General features: G+C 45.6%; 2 protein-coding genes across 2 annotated transcripts; one reads left to right on the plus strand and one right to left on the minus strand.

Moving 5' to 3' along the window:
- Positions 1–6,883: 6,883 nt before the first annotated feature.
- On the minus strand, positions 6,884–10,299 carry LOC135086417 (uncharacterized). Its single transcript, XM_063981146.1, has 3 exons — positions 10,294–10,299; positions 7,742–8,790; positions 6,884–7,631 (listed from the first exon to the last, which is right to left on the minus strand). Exons 1-3 carry the CDS (start codon positions 10,297–10,299, stop codon positions 6,884–6,886), a joined length of 1,803 nt encoding a protein of 600 aa, XP_063837216.1.
- Positions 10,300–10,599: 300 nt separating this feature from the next.
- LOC135086418 (type-2 histone deacetylase 2-like) lies at positions 10,600–12,310 on the plus strand. Its single transcript, XM_063981147.1, has 2 exons — positions 10,600–11,281; positions 12,264–12,310. Exons 1-2 carry the CDS (start codon positions 10,600–10,602, stop codon positions 12,308–12,310), a joined length of 729 nt encoding a protein of 242 aa, XP_063837217.1.
- Positions 12,311–21,349: the final 9,039 nt, after the last annotated feature.

A 21,349-nucleotide genomic window follows, 5' to 3' on the forward strand; every position in this document is an offset into this window, starting at 1 on the left:
TAATACGAAGGTTGACAAGGGAGGTCTAACTCTGACCGTATCCCTGGACGACCACTCGTGTGAGGCCCTGAAGATGATGGACCTAAAGGCCAACATTGGCTTCAAAAAGGTCCAGTTCAGAATTAAGGGCCCTATACAGGACTCCAAACCCTCCACTGAACCCCCGACCACCGCTGCAACCACCACCACCTCTACCCCCGTACCCACATCCACAATCACCCCCCCTGAGGGTACCGTGCAGGTCCGCATAGGACCACAACGGGTCAACCCCCCTTCCACCCCCTCAACCTCCACTTCCACATTCCCAAACAGGGGAAGGGGAACGCGGTTTCCCCCCAACAGGGGGACCACAAGGGGCGCACATCCGCCCAGAGGAAGGGGGCAGCAAAGAGGACCGTACCGAGGGCGGCGGGGCACACAAGGGCGCCGCGGCTCCCAAGCACATTAGTCCCCACCAACCTCAACGTCCGAAGGGGATGGCGGTACTACAGGCCAACCTACACCACGCTATCGCAGCCTCTGCGGTCATAGAAAAAATCTTCAGCGAAGGTGGCCTGGACATCGCCCTCATTCAAGAACCATGGATTAACGCCGACTCCATGGTAGCCGGTCTGAACAACGCTGGTAAGATCCTCGTATGCGAAAAAGGCCGCAAACCTAGGGCTTGTATCGTGTTTAACAAAAATACTAACTTCTTACCTGTTCCAGAACTTTGCAGCGAAGATACTGTCACCGCGTACGTAGAAGTCAAAGGGCCGAACAGGTCCAAAGTACTCTTCTGCTCGGCATATCTTCCTGGAGATAAGCAAGATCCCACTGAAGAACTGACTAACGTCCTGGAATACTCTAGAAGACAAAAGTCAGAACTGATAGTGGGATGCGATGCTAACGCCCACCATACCATCTGGGGAAGCTCGGATACCAACATAAGAGGTGAGTTACTATCCGATTTTCTTCTATCTAACTGTCTACAGGTGCTGAACAATGGCCACACGCCAACATTCGTAACTAAAACCAGACAGGAAGTAATAGATATAACATTCGCAACGGAAAATGTGTCAAAATGTATTACAAAATGGCACGTCAGCAGCGAAAACTCAATGTCTAATCATAGACATATACGTTTTGATATTTCAGGGCTGGCAGAAGCTCAATACCCAAGAGTAAGAAATCCAAAAGATACATCCTGCCTGGGATATGTATACAGGGTGGAAACGTTAAGTGATCTCACTCGATTATTTCTAAACTATACAAGATATCGAAAAACTGATTACTGATTCTGAAAGTGCTTCACAAGCTCTTTCAAACGGTACCAATAATAGGTTACATAATAAACTGGATCTATCCGAAAATTCAATGTTTCCAGCTTCCATACATTTTGTAAAACCACATAATATTAAAAAATAAACAAGATATTCAAAAACTGGTAATTGATCCTGAAAGTGCTTCACGAGCTCTATCCAACGGTACCAATAATAGGTTACAAAATAAAGTGGATCCATCCGAAAATTCAATGTTCCAGCTTCCATACATTTAGTACAGCCACAGTCATGGCACTCATGTCTTGATAATATTATAGCAAGTAAAGCCTTAAACCAATGTTTTCAAAGAATCATCTATACTTATAGTAAATCTGTAGAGAGGTCAATTCTGTACATGAAATATATTTTCAAAATAACTATCAGGGGGTGATTAGTGATCGATACTGATGCCAAAAATGCAATCAGTAAAATTTTTGTCTGTCTGTCTGTCTGTCTGTCTGTCTGTCTGTCTGTCTGTCTGTCTGTCTGTATGTTCCTTATAGAAACAAAAACTACTGGACGGATTTTAACGAAACTTGGTACAATTATTCTTCATACTCCTGGGCAGGTTATAGGATACTTAGGAATTCCCACGGGAACGGGCATTAGCGGGAAAATCCTTTTGTATGAAAAATCTAAACTGCTTAAGTTAGACGCTTGAAATTTGGCAAGCAGGTACCTTAGCAAATTTAAAGCTTAGTTACAACAGGATATTGCAAAATTCTCACGGGAACGGGAGTTAGCGGCAAAAAACATTTGTATGAAAATATCTAAACCGCGTAAGTTAGACGCTTAAAATTTGGCATGCAGGTACCTTAGTAAACTTAAAGCTTAGTTACAACAGGATATTGCAAAATTCCCACGGGAACTGGAATTAGCGGGAAATTCCTTTTGTATGACTGACTCACTGACATACCCACGCACAGCCTAAACGGCTAAACGTAGGCACTTGAAATTTATAAGGGACGTAGCTTAGGTACCGTAGAGGTGCACTAAGAAAAGAATTCCCGAAATTCCCACAGGAACAGGAATTACCGGGAAAATCCTTTTGTATGAAAAATCTAAACCGCTTAAGTTAGACGCTTGAAATTTGGCATGAAGGTCTCTTAGTAAACTTAAAGCTTAGTTACAACAGGATATTGCGAAATTCCAACGGGAACGGGAGTTAGCGGGAAATAACATTTGTATGAAAAAATCTAAACCGCGTAAGATAGCTGAAGGGGGTAAAATGGGATCCACGCGTACGAAGTCGCGGGCGGCCGCTAGTTTTAAATAAGAATGCAATTTACAAGTTCATTTTAAGTGTTTATTAATTAATAAAAAAAGTTAATACTTTTAATATTGTTTGGCTGGCATACATTTAGTATGGAGGCTGGAAACATTTAATTTTTGGATAGATCCAGTTAATTCTGTAACCTATTATTAGTACCGTTGGATAGAACTAGTGAAGCACTTTTAGGATCAGTAACCAGCTTTTCGATATCTTGTATAGTTCAGAAATAATCGAATGAGATCACTTATCGTTTCCACCCTGTATAACCCTGCTCAGTGAGAGAGAATCTAAAGGATTTACCCAAAACCATCAAAACACCGGACTCTCTTAATGCCGCGGTCAAAATGCTCAATAATGGCATAATCAATGCCTACGAACGGAGCTGCCCCGAAAAAGAACTAAAATCTAATAAATCACCAATGTGGTGGAACAAGAAGCTGGAAAAGCTCAGAGCCATTACACGTCGTATATTCAACCGTGCCAAACCGTGCGACTGGGACAAGTACGGAAAGGCCCTAACAGAATATAACAAACAAATCAGAAAAGCCAAAAGAGCCTCTTGGCGACGCTTCTGTGAAGAAATTGCACAAACTCACAAAGGAGCAAGAATTCACAAAATCCTCGCTAAGACCCCAAACATTCTTCCTGATGAAGGCCATGGAAAGGATAATAGACCAGCACATTAGAGCCAAACACTTAGTGAAAAGACCACTAAGCATCAACCAACATGCATACCAAAAGGGAAAATCTTCTGAAACAACCCTGCTCGATCTGGTCGACAAGGCGCAAAAATCCCTAGAGGATAAGCAAACGGCCCTATGTGCTTTTTTTGATGTTGAAGGTGCATTTGATAATACCCCTATAGAAACCATTATAAAAGGAATGGAGGCAAAAGATTGGTAAAAAACATGCTCTCCAACCGAGTAGTAAATATAACCCTCAATGCTGCAAAGCTTGAATTTCTTGCCACAAGAGGATGTCCACAAGGAGGCGTACTATCCCCACTGTTATGGAACCTAGCAGTAGACCAACTACTTATTAAGATGGCAGAAAAAGACTATGATACTCAAGGCTATGCTGATGACCTAGTGGTTATCATCAGAGGTCCCTGCCTGAGCACAATTTCAAGTCTAATGCAAGGCGCTCTCAACACCATAAGTAGATGGTGTAGAGAAAACGAATTGTCTATTAATGCGGGTAAAACAGTGATAATACCATTCACAAGGAAGAGAAAACTGGAAAAACTGGTAAATCTGAAGTTAAATGGAAAGACTCTTCCTTTCTCAAGCGAAACCAAGTATCTAGGGGTAACTTTTGACCAAAAGCTTACTTGGAATTCGCACCTAAACAACATCATCCAAAAAGCCAAAATGGCTCTGTGGAGTTGTTGTCGAATGGTAGGGTCAAGATGGGGACTAAAACCCGCAATCGCCCTATATGGCTGTACACAGCGGTCGTGAGACCGATAATAACCTATGCCTCTGCCGTCTGGTGCAGCAAAGTCAACCAAGTGACAACAATACAGAAACTGAGCAGCCTACAACGGCTAGCCTGCATCACAGCAACCGGAGCACTATCAACGACACCAGGGGCTGCATTAAATGCTCTGCTGGATCTTATACCACTGCATATGCATGTGCAAAAAGAAGCCAAGCAGAGCACATATAGAATCTGCACCCGCACGAAAGTCAGATGGGCTTCTCAAAATCTGATAAGACTCAAGGAATCAGTACTTGAAAACAAACTTCTGTGCATGCCTAGTGACGACATGCATACGGAATGTAACTTCACCAAACTATATTCCGTAAACATACCTCCTAGAGACAAATGGCTAGAAGGCCAAATGTCATTTAAGGAAGGTAGTCACGTCTAGTACACGGACGAATCCAAAAAGGAAAATAATGTAGGTTGCGGGATCTACGGAGAGAGGCCTAAGCTCAAAGTTAGCCTAAACATGGGGACTGAAGCCTCAATCTTCCAAGCCGAGGTCTTTGCCATAATCAAATGTGCAGAAATAAACTTGGAAAGGAAGCTCCAGGATCAACACATCTACATCAACTCAGACAGCCAAGCAGCACTGCTGGCCTTAAAATTCTTCGAATACACGTCAAAATTGGTGCAAACATGCACCGAGACACTGAATGCACTGGGAAATACCAACAAAGTAACGCTTACATAGGTACCAGGACATTCGAATATAGAAGGAAACGAAGTAGCAGATGAACTCGCCAGAGATGGAGCCGATAACCCTCAAATCGGCGTAGAACCGTTCTGTGGCATTACCAAACAACGAGCCACCACGCTACTAACCACCCTCTGCAAACAAGAGGCTATTGAGTGGTGGAAGTCTACATCGGGACAAAAACACTCAAAAGCACTCATTCAGGGATATAGCAACAAAGTAACTAAGGAACTGCTAAAGTTCAAAAGATACAAAGCCTGTGCAGTGACTAGAATACTAACCGGCCACTGCAAACTAAACAAACATAAATCAAACATGAACATGACCGAGGAAACTCTGTGCAGATTCTGCCATACAGAAGAAGAAACGGCCATGCATGTTCTTTGCTCATGCTTCCCGCTTATGAGCAAAAGAAGTATCCATCTCGGGCGACACATCATGCACCCGGATGAGATAGCAGATATCACGCTCCAAAGAATCTGGAAATTTATAGACTCAACGGGACTAAGCAGTGAACTCTAAAGACAAGGGCTGCCACAATAGATCAAACCTGGTCGAGTTGGCGCAAGTAAAGGCCCAAAAAAACCAATAATAATAATAATCTAATCGGTATGTTTCTACGACGTATAGAAAAGAAAATAATTTTGTGCCTAACGATACAAGTAAGGCTTTGTGAACCAATTTTGAGTTTTCATTCGTGTATATTGATACATGTCTACTTTAAACAAAGTGTACCGGAGCCTTCTTTCATTATTTAATTGTGTCAAGAGGTATGACTCGTGTTACTACTATTTACACGATTTAATTTGTTTAGATTGAATTTGTGAATAGTAATATAAGATGACTTATATGAATATACACCAAAAAAACTATGTATTGTAAAAAGTTCGTTGGTGAAAAGGAATATAACTTAATTTAATTACTTACAATTAGTAAAACACAAAAAAATATTTACTTTGTGTAAAACGATCTATTTCGAGTAATATCATTAAACACAAAAGATTTGTACATGTGTAAAACGATTTAAATTACTTAGATCAAAAACATTTGAAAATCGTAACAATCATTGTGGTTACGCAATTGGTGTCTAGTGATATAACTTAGCCCCACGTCTCCCGCGCTTCTTTGCCCCGCGCTGAGCGAGAGAGACAGAAATATGGAACTACGAACGTGTGAGTGGAAGGGCAGCTTCGCGTGGCCCTTTTGGAGCCTCACTTCTTAGTCCCGCGCCTGAGCATCGGTGAAACGGTCGCGTCCCGCTGCAGCCAAGATGCCGCGATGCGTAAGTTATTCATATCAGTTTACACGAACTTACCGAAATAATGTTGATGGTATTAACGTTTCATCTTAAAAGTTACATCGCGAAAAGTACATTTTGTTGTCGTTAGGCAACAGATAATAATTATCTTTTCTCTTTCACGATGTAACTTTTAAGATGAAACGTTAATACCATCAACATTATATGTACAAAGAGTGATCTTCTCCAGACATAGAAGATCACTCTTTGTAGGTACATGTCAACGTAAAATTGTGAACTCTGTCAGTTTATAATATAATACGTTAGATTGTAAACTAACAGTGGGTTAGGTTAGGTTAGATTGTAATTTAACTACGTCAGATTATAATCTGACAGAATTCACAATTTTACGGTGACATACATAAATTTTGCGATGTCTTGACACAGCAGAGTACGTTAATCATTACAGTTTTCATTCAATTGTCTCTGCTTAATAATCTGAATAATGAACGGTCTGACTTAGCATAGTCTAATCAAACAAGTTGGCCAACTCGAGCTCCAAGTGAGTGTTAATAGCCTAAACACGTACGTTATAATAGGTAGGTACACTTATAAATTGTTACGAGCAGCACGGCAGCCGATCGATCGATCCTGGCTTCTTCGGCTTGTTAGGCCGGTGCGGGTGTCGAGCTGACGCTCATTACCCGGGCTTCTTCTCGGGCAGATTCTTCCGTCCGGTGGCTGTGAGGCGCCTTTTGCGAGGCGTTAGTCTCCACCCTAGCGCCCTGGGCCCGCCCTCGGCGCGGTACAACCCACCGGGTGAGTCGACATTCGTCGAGGCCCAGTGAGCTATCAGCGAGCAGGCGGGCGAGCGAGGCGCCAAGGGAGATCTATTCCAGGTTGAAACGTTGGCGGAGCAGCGCAAGGTTGCGCTGCGCCGTCTCTCGTAGGTCCTCCTCACCGTACGCCAGGTCGGACAGGACCTGGACGATCGTGTCCGTCGCTTGGCACACGAAGGAGGTGGGGTCGGCCAGGTGCTCGGGTGGCGGCAGCGGTGGCCACTCTTCCGCTTCCGCCGGAGGGGCGGCGCGGGGGGCCACACGTTCGGGCGGCGGCAGCGGCGGCCACTCTTCCGCTTCTGCCTGCGGGGCGGGGCGGGGGGCCGGCCGGGGCGCCGGGGGGAGGGCGCGAGCGAGCAAGCGCGGGTCCTGCCGCTGCGCCGTGCGCTCGCGCTCCGGTGGTGGCCCTGCTGCGGGCGTCGGGACGCCTCGGGCGGCGCCGCCTGCGGGGGCCGGGGCGAGTCCCCACTCGCGCTCGACGGCCCCCGCGCGCGCGCCGCCGGGCGTCGCCCCCGGGTGCGGGGTGGGCGCGCGCGAGCGGGGCGCGGTGGCGGCGGGGGGCGGAAGCGGAAGCGCCGCTGCGTCGCCCGGCCCGTCCGCGCTCGTGCCGCGCCTGGCTCGGCGCTTGCGCCTGCGACGGCCGGCAGGGTGCTCGGGTGGTGGGGCCGTGCGGCCTTCCTGGCCGCAGGCGGGAGGGGCCGGCGTCTGGGCGACGCCTGGCGCCTCGGGGCCCGAGGGGCGGGGGGCCTTGGGCGGCGGGCGGGTGCCCGCCTGCTCGGGGCCGGGCGCGGGCGCGGGCCTCCCGTCGGAAGACGGGGGCAGCGCCGGTCGTTGGCGGGGTGCGCGCTGCCGCAGTTGGCGCAGCGCGGTGGTCGGTCGCGGGGGTGGGGGCACTCCGCAATGATGTGCCCTTCCCCGCATCGCACGCATCGAGGCGGGCGGTGGCATCCGGCGGACGAGTGGCCGAACGCCTGGCAGCGGTGGCATTGCGCCGGCCCGCTGCGGCCGCGCCAGGCCTCGATGACAACTCCTGGCATGTGCAGGAGCTCGGTCACCGCGTACAAGCGGGAGAGCTCCTGCCGGTTGAGGCGCGCCAGCTGCGCGTGGTACAGGCAGCCAGAGCGGCCACGCTTCGGTGGGATCGGGCGGACGTGTTGGGCCTCAAAGCCCAGCTCTTCTAGAGCCTGCTTGATGTCGGCGGGGTCTGTGGCCGCCGGGAGCCCTCTGATGGCCACTTTGGTGGGCAGTTCGGAGGACAGCGAGTAGCTGAACCATTGGAGGCCCGGGTCGCTCTCAGCTGCCTCCGTCAGGTGGCGCTGCACCACCCGATATTCCTCGGGCGTGCGCGCGATAAAACGCACGCCGGTCTTGTAGGGGCGCGCGTTCGGTGCATGGCCCAGCTTGACGTACAAGCTCCGGAAGTGGTGAGGCCAGTTCCTCAGGCTCTCGACTACTATGGGCGGGTAGGAGCGCTGGTGCTGCTCAGTGGTTCGGTGGAGCGCAGGGGCCGCTTCCGTCTGCTCGACCTCCGGGTCCCGTTGCGGCGGGGGTGAGGAGGGAGCGGTGCTGGTGGCGGCGTATGACCGCTGCGGGCTCTGCAACGCCTCGTACGACGTCGGCGTTGTGGAGTTTGTTCGGTGGGTAGGCGGGTAATAAACGTCGCTCCCACCCTCGATCGGCCTCGGAGAGCTGCCCCTGGATGGGGTGCGCGAGACGGAGTGCGGGGTGGAGCGCGAGGTGTCGGCTCTCACCGGGGAGGCGGTTGGTGAGCGAGGGGGCTGCACATACCTCTCCACTGGAGATATCCGGGGGGCTGGCGTGGAGGCCCGTTGCGGCGGTGACGGTCCGGCTCTGAGCCGCTTTTCCTCGGACGTCACGTCGTCCTCCGATGAGTTTCGGTAGCCTCTGGGTCGGCGGTAGCCGGCTCGGCCTCCCGGGAGCCGGAGCGTGCGCGGTACCTTTCGCAGCGATGTTTTATCAGTGTGTGCGCACAGAGCATGGAATCGTCCATACTAGCCGCCCGCTAGCGGGCGGTGCGCGACGATTCCATGCTCTGTGGTGTGTGCGTGTGACGTCCCACGACGGGTGCGCTCAGAAACAAACCACGTACACATACGTACGGGTGCGCTCAGAAACAAACCACGGTCGGTGCTTACTTGTTTGATTCTACTATGGACTTGACTGATTTACACGTATTAAATTGTTAAGTAGGTAACTAAATTTTAACTTAATTTTAAGTGATTAATTACGTAAACACAGAATGTAGTAGTAAGTTGCAAGTTAAAATTTAGTTACCTACTTAACAACTTAATACATGTAAATCAGTACTTTAAAGCGGTACCCCACATGATATTATAGCGTCATTTAACTGGCAAGTCTTTTTAGGGTTCCATACCCAAAACGGGACTCTATTACTTTAGACTTCGCTGTCTGTCTGTCAAAAGGCAGTGACTCATGTATGTATCTCATGAACTATGAAAGTTTGATTTGATTGAACAAAGGTCTGCCACAACATTATTCTCCGCTACAGGTAGGGACAATTTTAATTTTAACTAAAATGCTTATTTTACTTCGAAATCTTTTGTTTTTTTGAAATCTAACTTGTCTTTATCAAATTTACAAATCTAGAGCCATTTTCAGTTTCGTTGTTAACGAAGCGTTGAATGGCGCGCGCGGAGAGGCTTAGTTCAAACGATCATTGCAAACGTTGTGATAGGGATAGAGACATGCGATTTTTGGTTTTACAAAGGTAATACGATAGAGAATAATACAAAGTAATAAAAACCCCCTGTTATAGGGGCATTTTTTGGAGAAATTTATCAAATAACCAAAAAAAACACGAATTTAAAAGCAGATTTTTTTCAAAAAGTATCATTTTTTATTATTTGTTGGCATTTTCTGAGTATTTTATGTATTTTTTTAGTATCGCCTATTATTTATCATTATTACTGTTTTTATTTTATCAGGATATACCTCTTAGCTTAAAAGTTATTACGATTTCTTTACAATAAGTAACTGGAAGAAAAAAAATCTATAAAAAATAAAAAAAATCTCAAAAAAATTTTGACTCCTTTTTTGTCGATAAAAATAGGTCTAGTTTCATCGATTTTCATATGTACACTTTAACGTGACTCACACTGTATATGAAATATCTCTAACAAACTTGATAAATCAAATACAAGGAAAATCATAAATAATTAATTTAAAAAAAAAAGATTTTACTTATTTACAAAAAAAATTTATTTTATGGAGAAACTACATAGATATTGTTTGCTATGGTTAAAAAATAGTGGTGTACTAGCGGCCGCCCGCGACTTCGTACGCGTGGATCCCGTTTTACCCCCTTCATCTATTTTACGCGGTTTAGATTTTTTATACAAATGTTTTTTCCCGCTAACTCCCGTTCCCGTGGGAATTTTGCAATATCCTGTTGTAACTAAGCTTTAAGTTTACTAAGGTACCTGCATGCCAAATTTCAAGCGTCTAACTTAAGCGGTTTAGATTTGTCATACAAGAGGATTTTCCCGCTAATTCCCGTTCCCGTGGGAATTTCTGGAATTCCTTTCTTAGGGCACCTCTACGGTACCTAAGCTACGTCCCTTCCAAATTTCAAGTGCCTACGTTTAGCCGTTTAGGCTGTGCGTTGGTCTGTCAGTCAGTCAGTTTCTCCTTTTGTATATTTAGATAATGCTAACACAATTTTACATTTTCATTTTCAGCGAGCTAAGGCACGCTTGGATAGAATTATGCTAGCATCTGGTGTAAAAATGGATAAAGAAGTAGATGAAGAAGAATCGACTCATAATAAAAATGATAACATTGATGAGATAATTAAAGAAAAACTCGACGAGTTTTTGATTGCAAAAGAAAATCAATCAGTATTTGAAGACAATGATGACAAACACAAATATAATGAAACTGCTGAAGAAAAAAATTATGACAAAAATGAAGAAGAGAATGCAATTTCTAAAGAAACTTTTGAAGAAAAAAACAAATCGGGGTTTAATGAAAATGACATCAATGATACCAAAAATTACGAAGAAAATCAATCTTCCAGAGAAATAGATGATGAACGGGATAAAGATCAAACAGATGACGAGGAAAGAGACATAGAAAAAGGATTTCTAGCTAGCAATGAAGATTTTAGCTCTGGTAGCGGTGACGGTTATGTGCCAAACAGCGAATCAAGTGATGATAAATCAAGCATACACTGTCCTCCAAAGAAGAGAAATCGAGCACCCGTAACTATAAATGAAAGTGGTGATACATCAAGTTTATCAGAAAGTCTTCTTAATGTAAGAAAAGTTGAAGAAGAAATGGTAGATGCAGAAGAAGAAAAGGTGGATGCAGGAGAAGAAATAGTGGATGCAGAAGAAAAAATAGTGGATACAGCAGAAAAAGCAGTTGAAGATAATTTAGAAGATCCAGGTACTTCTGGAAACAAGACAGGTAAAAATAGTCATCCATCTTTAAAGGAAAGGAGAGAAGACAGGAAGGCGAGGTTATTTTTACGGAATTCGGGAAAAACCTACGTTACAAAACTTGGTAAGGTGAAAAACGGCAGAAATTTAGCTCCACTTACAGACTGTTGAATGAAATGTAGGGACCGAATCGCGAATGATATAAGGGAACACGTATTTAAAGAGTATTGGAACTTAGGATCATATGATGAAAGAGCTAAGTATGTTGCGAGGTTTGTTACACTTAAAAGTAAAAAATCTTCCAAAATTGGCGCCAAGCGCAAAAGAGAAAACACTATGTCTTACAAACTAATTCATTTTGCTGATGAATATAAAATATGTAAAGGCTGTCTTCTTAAAACTCTCGGCGAAACCAATCGTTTTCTTCAGACAATAGGCGAAAAACTTAAAAAATACGGTTTTGTCACAAAAAGTTCGCGACGTCGTGCAGCAAGCTACAAAAAAATATCACAAGAGAGACTGAATAAAGTTGAGGACCATATTAAAAGTTTTCCAGCCTATGAGAGTCATTATTCGCGTTCAAAGACTTCAAAAAAATACCTTAGCGCTGATCTTAATCTTGAAACAATGTATCGTCTTTACGCCATTGAAAATGACAATCCCGTATGTAAAACTGTTTACCAAAAAGTTTTCAGAGACTTAAATTTATCGTTTAAAAAACCGAGCGTAGACACATGCAATAAATGTAACCTGTTGCAAAATAAAGTATTTGACAGATAACAATGAAGTACAATCAGCTCAACAGCAATTAAAACAGCATCAAGACGATAACGAAAGCGCCTACACTGAAAAGCGTATCGATAAGATGATAGCTAAGAGTAATGTAGACACCTGTGTGATTGCTTTTGACTTGCAGCAATGCTTGCCAACTCCGTTGTTAAGTACTCAAACAGCTTTTTATAAACGGCAGCTATGGGTTTTCAACCTGACAATTCATGATTTTGAAACAGATAACGCATACTGTTATATGTGGCCTGAATCGACTGGGGCTAACTGAGAGGAGCTAACCACAGATAGCGTCTTGTTTATATGATTTTATAACATTAAGGTTACCGTTGCTCCATCCAACATCAAAACACCTAATAATGTATTCTGACTCTTGTTCAGGCCAGAACAAAAACTCAATTGTAACGACAGCATTAATGATAGCTCTTAAAGACTCGGAACAACTATTGACTGTAAATCATAAATTCCTCATCCCCGGACATACCCACATGGAAGTCGATAGTGACCATGCACTTATAGAGAAAGCAAAAAGGAAAACATCTATGAATATACACCATCCACGTGATTGGTGCCAGTTAGTACGAACAGCTTCTAACCGAACGAATAAGTTTTCCGTCATTGAAATGAATAGTAACGATTTTTACGATTTTGCAAAATTCACGAAAAAACATTTGTTGGTAAAAAAATACAACTCGATTGGACAAAAATTTGTTTGGACTGATGTTAGAATGAGGATCATTTCGATTTTTAGCTGTGAATGCAGATTTATAGGGCTAAGAAATCCTTAATACACAGTCCAAAAATTTTTGTTCTACGACAAAAATTGACGAAGTTATGGCCAAATTACTAAAAAAGTTCACTGACCGCCCGGCGCGGGGACGATGACGTCACTATATCCGATCCAAACGCTGCCGGCGTACTGCGTGGATAGAAAATATTTTTTTCTAGCCAAACTATCAGTTTTAGAGAAAAACTTGTAATGACATTTATTCATCAGAATAAAGTAAGCTATCGATAGGTAATTTAAAAAAATAGAAATTGTGAAAAATAACGCAAAAAATCCATACGCTCATACGATTCAATGGAACGCAGAGACGCGATTGGGGTCTCCGCGGTGGTATATTTGACGATTTATTCAAATAAAGTGTTCATAAGTGTTGTTAGAGTCATATCTTCTTCCAAGTAAAATATAAAAATGTATAAGTATTAATTTATTTACTTCTAACAATAAGGTCTGAGGCAGATACACTCTGCCTAGGCTACAAGACATTGCTATGAAGATCATTTCGATGTACACGTAATACCTACCTGTTATGTATTTAGTTTTTCTGAGTTAAACCTACGTACCTACCTATCTATTCGCCGTTCCCATGGGCGGGCCAGCTGCTGCAGGAAAGGACAGCTGCTCCCTCCTGAAAATCTATTTAATCTTAGCCTAGAAGCTGGGTATGACTCCCCGCCCCCCTCCTCTCCCCAGGTTATAAGCTGGGCATGACTTCCCCCTCGGCCAGAAGTTAGGTATGATTCCCCCCCCCAGGCCCGAAACTGGGTATGACTTGACCCCTCCCCCTCCCCCCAGGCCAGAAGCTGGGTAAGGCTTGCCCCTCCCCCCAGGCCATAAGCATAAGCTGGAGATGACTCCCCTTCGGCCAGAAGCTGGGTATGACACCCCCCCCCCCCATGCCAGAAATGCCAGAAACTGGGTATGACTTGACCCCCCCCCCCCCCCCCCCCCTTAGTCCAGAAGCTGGGTAAGGCTAGCCCCTCCCCCCAGCCCATAAGCATAAGCTGGGTATGACTCCCCCTCGGCCAGAAGCTGGGTATTACATACCCCCCCCCCCCCCCCCCCCCCAGGCTAGAGGTGGGCGTCACGCCGCAGCGGCGAATTTTTTCACGCCGCCGCCGCCGACGACCAGCTGTCGGCGCGCCGATACTCGATACTGATACTGTACAAACTATTTGCAATTTATTCCTCTCCTATACTGTACTAATTTGTGTTTCGAACGCTTTTTTATTGAGTTGAGAGGCTATTCTAGTTCAATAAAGTCCTAGTATCACTGCGACTGGACCGATCTATTGTGATCGCCGCCATTTTCCTTACAGTTCGCCTCCGAGTCCTGCATCCATTAGGCATTGCAGTATCTTTTGGGTGGTGACATGTTTTACATCTTGTGGGCTTAGGATGTGTTTGCCCCGGTGTAAGCTCCGCTTGCGCATCAAAGGTCCGCAGTCCGTGAGAATGTGTAGTGGCGTTTAATCTGCCTCTTGGCACATCCTGCAAGTTCTTGATTCGGTCAGTCCCATAGTGGACAAGTGCTTGTTTAAGCTGCAGTGTCCAGTGAAGGCTCGAACTAAGATGCGCATTTTGATCCTACTCAGTCCTATGATCTGCTAAGAGCATTTTCGGTCATAGGCCATATTGTGTTCATTCCGCTCCCGCTCTGGCCAGTTTGTCGGCATTTTCATTGTCCACGATTCCCGCGTGACCTGGAACCCATCTCAGCGTTACTCTGTTACGTTTTCCTAGGGTATTCAGTCGACTCATGCAGTTTTCTACCAACTTTGAGGTGATTAAGTTGGAGTTTAAGGCCATCAGCGCGGCCTGACTGAGTTAATGTAAATTATGTGGTTGGCATATTTTTTTCGCAGGTTAGCTTCCGCACATTTAATAATGGCGTAGACTTCTGCCTGAAAGATAGAGGCAAATTTACCCAGGATTTGAGATAGCCTAAGCTTCGGCTGTTCTCCATACACGCCAAAGCCTACGTTAGGGCCCATTTTTGACCCATCAGTAAACCATATAACAGAAGAACTAACTATTCTATTTATTCTTTAATGCCGTTGATATACTAATAAATTGATTGAATAACTTAATACTAACTATATTAACAGTTAATCAAGTAAATTATTCAAGTTGCTGCTTGGTCTAGTAAATAATTGATCGCGAGCGGCACCGGTCCCTCTTGCTGTCAAGAAAAAATTCCCCGCCTTCGTCTGGCAGACAACCCACACTATTGGACTATACTTTAAGGGAATCTCTCACACAGAGATTGGCAAATATGTCTCGGAATGCAAATGGGAACCACAACCTCTGGAAGGCAACAAAGTACCTCCCTCAGTGTTCTCCGCTTATTAGGTCCGGTAATACATGAGTGCGAACTGATAAGAAAAATCTCAGACCTTTGCTACATGACAAGCCGGTTTATTTAAACCCATTTACACGGATAATCCAAAAAATCCACAATTCAATCAAAAAAATAAGGTCAAGCATTGGACTTGATCTGAGACTTGCAGCTATGCCTGCCTGTGATTCCTACTGATGATGATGATTCATCCGACCGATTTCGGTCATGGTGACCACTTCGACTTAGCTGTCTTAGCGGCGCTGGTGCGCCCGAAGATGGCTTACATAGCCGATCTCCGCGGCAAACTCCTCGCACATTGAGAGTAATTACCCGCCGCCAACATAATTATAGTGAATGGCGGCAGATGGACGGTTTTTGCGTCGAGTTCAGTTGTGCGCTGCTCGTTGTATTCGCGGACTGGCCTCTACACAACACAATCTCCCCGCCATTCTAGGTGCTGTGCTGCCAAACCTTCCCATTGTGATTTGAGAGGGCTCATTTAGTATCTTTTCGTATGCTGCTTCTGGACATCTTTGTACTTACTATCTGAGGAGTTGACCGCCATGTTTCCGCTTACCCTCCTCAAGTTCAAAGTAGAAGATTGATCCCTACTATGCTAATTGAGGACGAAAGACGCAGGAGGACAAAGTGACTGACATAGCCCACAGCCCACAGTTTGATCGCTAAAATGAAGTGGCAGTGGGCGGGGCACATATCTCGTAGAGCTGATGGCCGCTGGGGCAGTAAAGTTCTTGAGTGGCGCCCACGAGCTGGAAGACGTAGCGTGGGCAGGCCTTCCACTAGGTGGACCGATGATTTGGGGAAGGTCGCAGGAAGTGCCTAGATGCGAGCGGTGCAGGACGTCTTTCGGCTGAAACGAAAGAACTAACGCTAAGAGAGATGGCTAAGCTAAAGAAATAGCCAAAATGGACCCTCGTAAAGCACTTGCATTTGATCTGGTCACCATGAAGTCCATGGTCTTGACAATAATCACACGAGTGAGAACCTCGCAAGTCTCTTAACTTTGGAAATGATCCATAAGGCTGGCAAGTCGCCTAACGAATCCTCTTATCGCTCAATTAATCTGACATGTCTACACGAGAACCTGATCTCAGCCAAACCCGCTATCCAAATATCAAAGTATCTATGATCAAGAGAGCTAATTTACTAAGGTAAACCACTGCTCTAGTGGCTCAAATCCCAACCAACTGCAAATCACCTGATTAGTCTTGACGACAGATACTAAAAATGCAAATTTAAAAAAAACCTAATGAACAAAGGTCAAACAAGGTTACGCCGCCGACGCCGCCGACGCCGCCGACGCCACCGCCGCCGAGGTCAAAAAGACGGCGCGCCGCCGCCGGCCAATTTTATATCGGCGCCCACCTCTACCAGGCCACCTCTACCAGAAACTGGGTATGACTTGACCCCCCCCCCCCTCCCCCCAGGCCAGAAGCTGGGTAAGGCTAGCCCCTCCCCCCAGCCCATAAAAACTGGTTATGACTTGACCCCCCCCCCTCCCCCAGGCCAGAAGCTGGGTAAGGCTAGCCCCTCCCCCCAGCCCATAAGCATAAGCTGGGTATGACCCCCTCGGCCAGAAGCTGGGTATTACATACCCCCCCCCAGGCCAGAAACTGGGTATGACTTGACCCCCCCCCCCTCCTCCCAGGCCAGAAGCTGGGTAAAGCTAGCCCCTCCCCCAGGCCATAGAAACTGGTTATGACTTGACCCCCCCCAGGCCAGAAGCCCCTTCCCTCAGTCTATAAGCATAAGCTAAGCTAGGTATGACTCCCCCTCGGCCAGAAGCTGGGTATGACTTACCCTCCCCCCCCCCGGCAAGAAACTGGGTATGACTTGCCTCTCCCCCCCTCCCACCAAAGCCAGAAGCTGGGTAAGGCTTGCCCCTCCCCCCAGGCTATAAGCTGGGTATGACATCCCCCCCCCCCCCCCCCCCCCAGGCCAGAAACTGGGTATTAGCATCATATTATGTATTATTATGTTCAATACAAACAATCATTAAGTTACACTCACCCCAACCGCGTCTCCGCATTGCATCGAATCCTATGAAAATGTGGTTTTTGGACATAGCGATACTTATTTTTTACAATTTTTATTTTTAAAAATTACTGGTCGATAGGTTACTTTATTTTGATGAATAAATGTTATTAAAAGTTTTTTCTAAAACTGATAGTTTAGCTGGAAAAAAATATTTTCCATCCCAATAGTACGCCGGCTGCGCTCGATTCGGATATAGTGACGTCACGCGGCCCTGCATACGTTGACTTTTAGCGGCAAAAACGGCCTATGTTTATTACTTAATATCTTCGTAAGTAACGGTCCGATTTGGATAATTCAAAAAGATATATCTTTCTTATGTCTTAAAGATTAACGTGGATACTAGTTTTATTGAATTTTCTACAACAGTACTGATCCTCATTATGAAGTTTATTAAAAACCAATTTCCCCATTTTAAATATAAAACTGGGTTTGAAGATCAACTCTTTTGCTCAATGTCGTACGCGAAGAGAAATAAAGATTACGAATTTGTAACAATCAATACTGTGTGCCGTGTGGGGACGGCCATAAAGAATACTCTTCCCCACCGCCAACAGGAGGCGTGTCGTAAGAGGCGACAAAATCCCTGCAGCACCGGACGGGCAGCAGCGTCTGCGTGCGAAACCTTATAAAAAACTGCGATCGCCAACCCGCCTGCCAAGCGTGGCGATTAAGGCAAATCCCCCCCATGGAGAGGAACAAAAAAACACGGCCCCACTATCCCGGGCCACGGTAGCGGTCACGGTAACGGTGGGGCGAGGGGTGCTAAGAATCACCGGGTACCGACAGGCTACCAACCCCGACGACCTCTGGCCCTGGCAACATTTAACACTCGCACGCTGCGGACTGACGTGAGGCTCGCCGAACTCGAGGAAGAACTGAGCAGGTTGCGGTGGGATATCGTAGGATTATGCGAAGTCCGAAGAGAGGGGGAGGACACCATAATCCTGAAATCCGGAAACCTGCTCTATTTCCGGGAGGGCGACCAGCAGTCCCAGGGTGGTGTCGGGTTACCTTATACTCAGAATCACCAAACGGTATTCGCTGAAGGTCATACAGGTATACGCACCGACCACGGAACACCCCGACGACGAAGTGGAGACTATGTATGAGAATATTTCCAGAGCCATACATAGCTCCCGGTCCCATTTTACCGTTGTGATGGGGGACTTCAACGCGAAGCTGGGTAGACGAAGCGATAATGAGCTGAAAGTGGGGCAATTTGGGTATGGAGAGAGGAACGCACGTGGCCAACTGCTGGCTGGCTTTATGGAGAGGGAGGGCCTCTTTATGATGAACTCCTTCTTCAGGAAGCCAAAACAGCGAAAGTGGACATGGCTGCATCCCAATGGCGCTATAAAAAATTAGATCGACTTCATCTTGTCGACGAAGAAGCATATATTCAATGATGTCTCTGTGATCAACTCGGTCAAAACAGGAAGCGATCACCGAATGGTAAGAGGCACATTGAATATCAGACCCAAGCTCGAGAGGCGTCGACTGATGAAGTCTACGCTCCGCCCAGCGCCCATCCAACTCCAAAACCCCGAAAGCTTTCAGCTCGAGTTGCAAAATCGTTTCGAATGCCTAGGAGACTGCGAAAATGTGGACGAATACAATGACAGGTAAAAATAAAAATAAAAACAGGTGGAAATTGTCCAAACGACTGGGTCTAAGTTCTTTAAAACCCGTCGTCCAAAAGGAACCAAAAAGATCTCTGACCTCACCTATAAACTTATGGAAGAGAGACGAAACTTGGTTCTGCAGTCCTCTGAAGATGCTGCTCAGTATCGGCGTCTTAACAGACAGATCTCCAAGTCTTTGACTCGCGATCTACGCCAATTTAATACAGATCGTATTAAAGAGGCGATTGAGCGTAACAAAGGCTCTAAAGTGTTCGCTAGGGATCTGTCTGTTGGCCAAAGTCAACTGACCAAGCTGAAGACCGAGGATGGCAGAGACATCTCGTCGGGGCCTGAGTTATTGGAAGAGGTTGAGAAGTTCTACGGACAATTATACACGAGTGTACGTACACCTGTCACAAATCTAGCCTAAGACCCAAGAGCTAGACTGACCCGACACTACACCGAAGATATCCCGAACGTCAGCCTGTACGAGATTAGAATGGCTCTCAAACAGCTGAAAAACAACAAGGCACCGGGTGATGATGGAATCACGGCTGAGCTTCTGAAAGCAGGCGGAACGCCGGTACTAAAGGCTCTTCAGAGGCTGTTCGATTCCGTCATACTTGAGGGAAAAACGCCTACGGCATGGCACAGAAGTGTGGTGATACTTTTTTTCAAAAAAGGCGACAAAATCTTGTTGAAAAATTATAGACCCATCTCACTTCCGAGCCATGTCTACAAGCTGTTTTCGAGAGTCATCACGAATCGTCTCGCACGCAGCCTCGACGACTTCCAGCCTCCCGAACAAGCCGGTTTCCGAAAAGGCTTTAGTGCCATAGACCACATACATACGCTACGGCAGATTATACAGAAGACCGAGGAGTATAATCAGCCACTTTGTCTGGCGTTTGTGGACTATGAAAAAGCCTTTGACTCGATCGAGACCTGGGCAGTGCTACAGTCTCTCCAACGGTGCCAAATTGACTATAGATACATCGAAGCGCTGAAGGGCTTGGGGGGCGTCCATAAATTACGTGAGACAATTTTGGCTATTTTTCAACCCCCCCGCCCCCCTTGGTGAGATTTGGTGAGATTTTGCCTGACCCCCTCCCCCACCCCCTAATCTCACGTGATATTTAAAAAAAATCCGAAATTTTCTTAATTTCGTCATTTATTCTGCATTTTAGTATTCACACATGCAGACGGAAGCATTGTTAGTTTTATTTGTTTTAGACGGTATAGAATAAAAATTATATGTCCCGTCCCGTAGTCCTGACAAGGAACCCTTATAGTTTCGATATGTCTGTCTGTCCGAGGTTTTGCTTGGAAACTATTGGCATTAGAGAGCTGTAATTTTGTGGAGGTATGTATATTAATCACGCCGACAAAACGGTAGAATAAAATTTTGAAAAAACATTTTTTTAGGGTAGCTCCCCTACATGTAAAGTGGGGATGAATTTTTTTTCATCTTCTACACCATCGTGTAGGATATCGTTGGATGACTTAATTGGGGGTTTCAAAGACTATTTTTCGATTTAGGGATCCGTTTGCAAACTATTAAAGTTTAAAGTGCCAATTTTTGTTCGAGCAGATCGTCCTCTAAAAACTAGACTGTTGGCTTGAAAAATCTGGAAAAATTCATAATAATACTGCTTTTTATGAACTTTCAAGAAAACTATAACGGTTAGAGTAGGTCAGTTAGTTTAAGAGTAATAGTCATTTAACTCATTTATTATAAAATTTCATATCTAATAAAAATTCCTTTAGAAGAAAATATTAAAAGCGACTTTAGATGAAGTAATTGCTTGCTTCTGAAAAATATTTTGTTAACGACGGACAACTACGGAACCCTACACTGCGCGTGACACGACACGCACTTGGCCAATTTTTTTACTTAAGATTTAAACCCAGTTTTCTGGCAAACTCTATTTCTCTATTTCTTGCGGAAAAAATTACGTGATATTTCCTGAGACCCCCCCTCTCCCCCACGTGAGATTTAGTGAGGTTTTTGTTGACCCCCTCCCCCCCCTAAAAGTCTCACGTAATTTATGGACGCCCCCTTGTACGAAAACGCCACAATGTTGGTCCGCCTCCAGGATCAGAACTCGAAACCTATCCAGTTGCAGCGAGGGGTGAGACAGGGAGATGTCATATCTCCGAAACTGTTTACCACCGCCCTGGAAGATGTTTTCAAGCTTCTGGACTGGAGCAGATTCGGCATAAATATCAACGGCGAGTATATTACCCACCTTCGTTTCGCGGACGATATCGTAGTCATGGCTGAGACCGTGGAGGACCTAAACACAATGCTCGATGGCCTCAGTAGAGCCTCTCAACAAGTGGGTCTTAAAATGAACATGGACAAGACAAAAAATATGTCAAATGCCCGTGTTGTACCCACTCCTCTGAAGGTTGGAGACACTATACTCGAAGTTGTTGACAATTATGTATACCTGGGACAAACAGTCCAGTTAGGTAGGTCCAACTTCGAGAAAGAGGTTAATC

This window comes from Ostrinia nubilalis, chromosome W (assembly GCF_963855985.1).
Source record: "Ostrinia nubilalis chromosome W, ilOstNubi1.1, whole genome shotgun sequence".
NCBI lineage: Eukaryota > Metazoa > Arthropoda > Insecta > Lepidoptera > Crambidae > Ostrinia > Ostrinia nubilalis.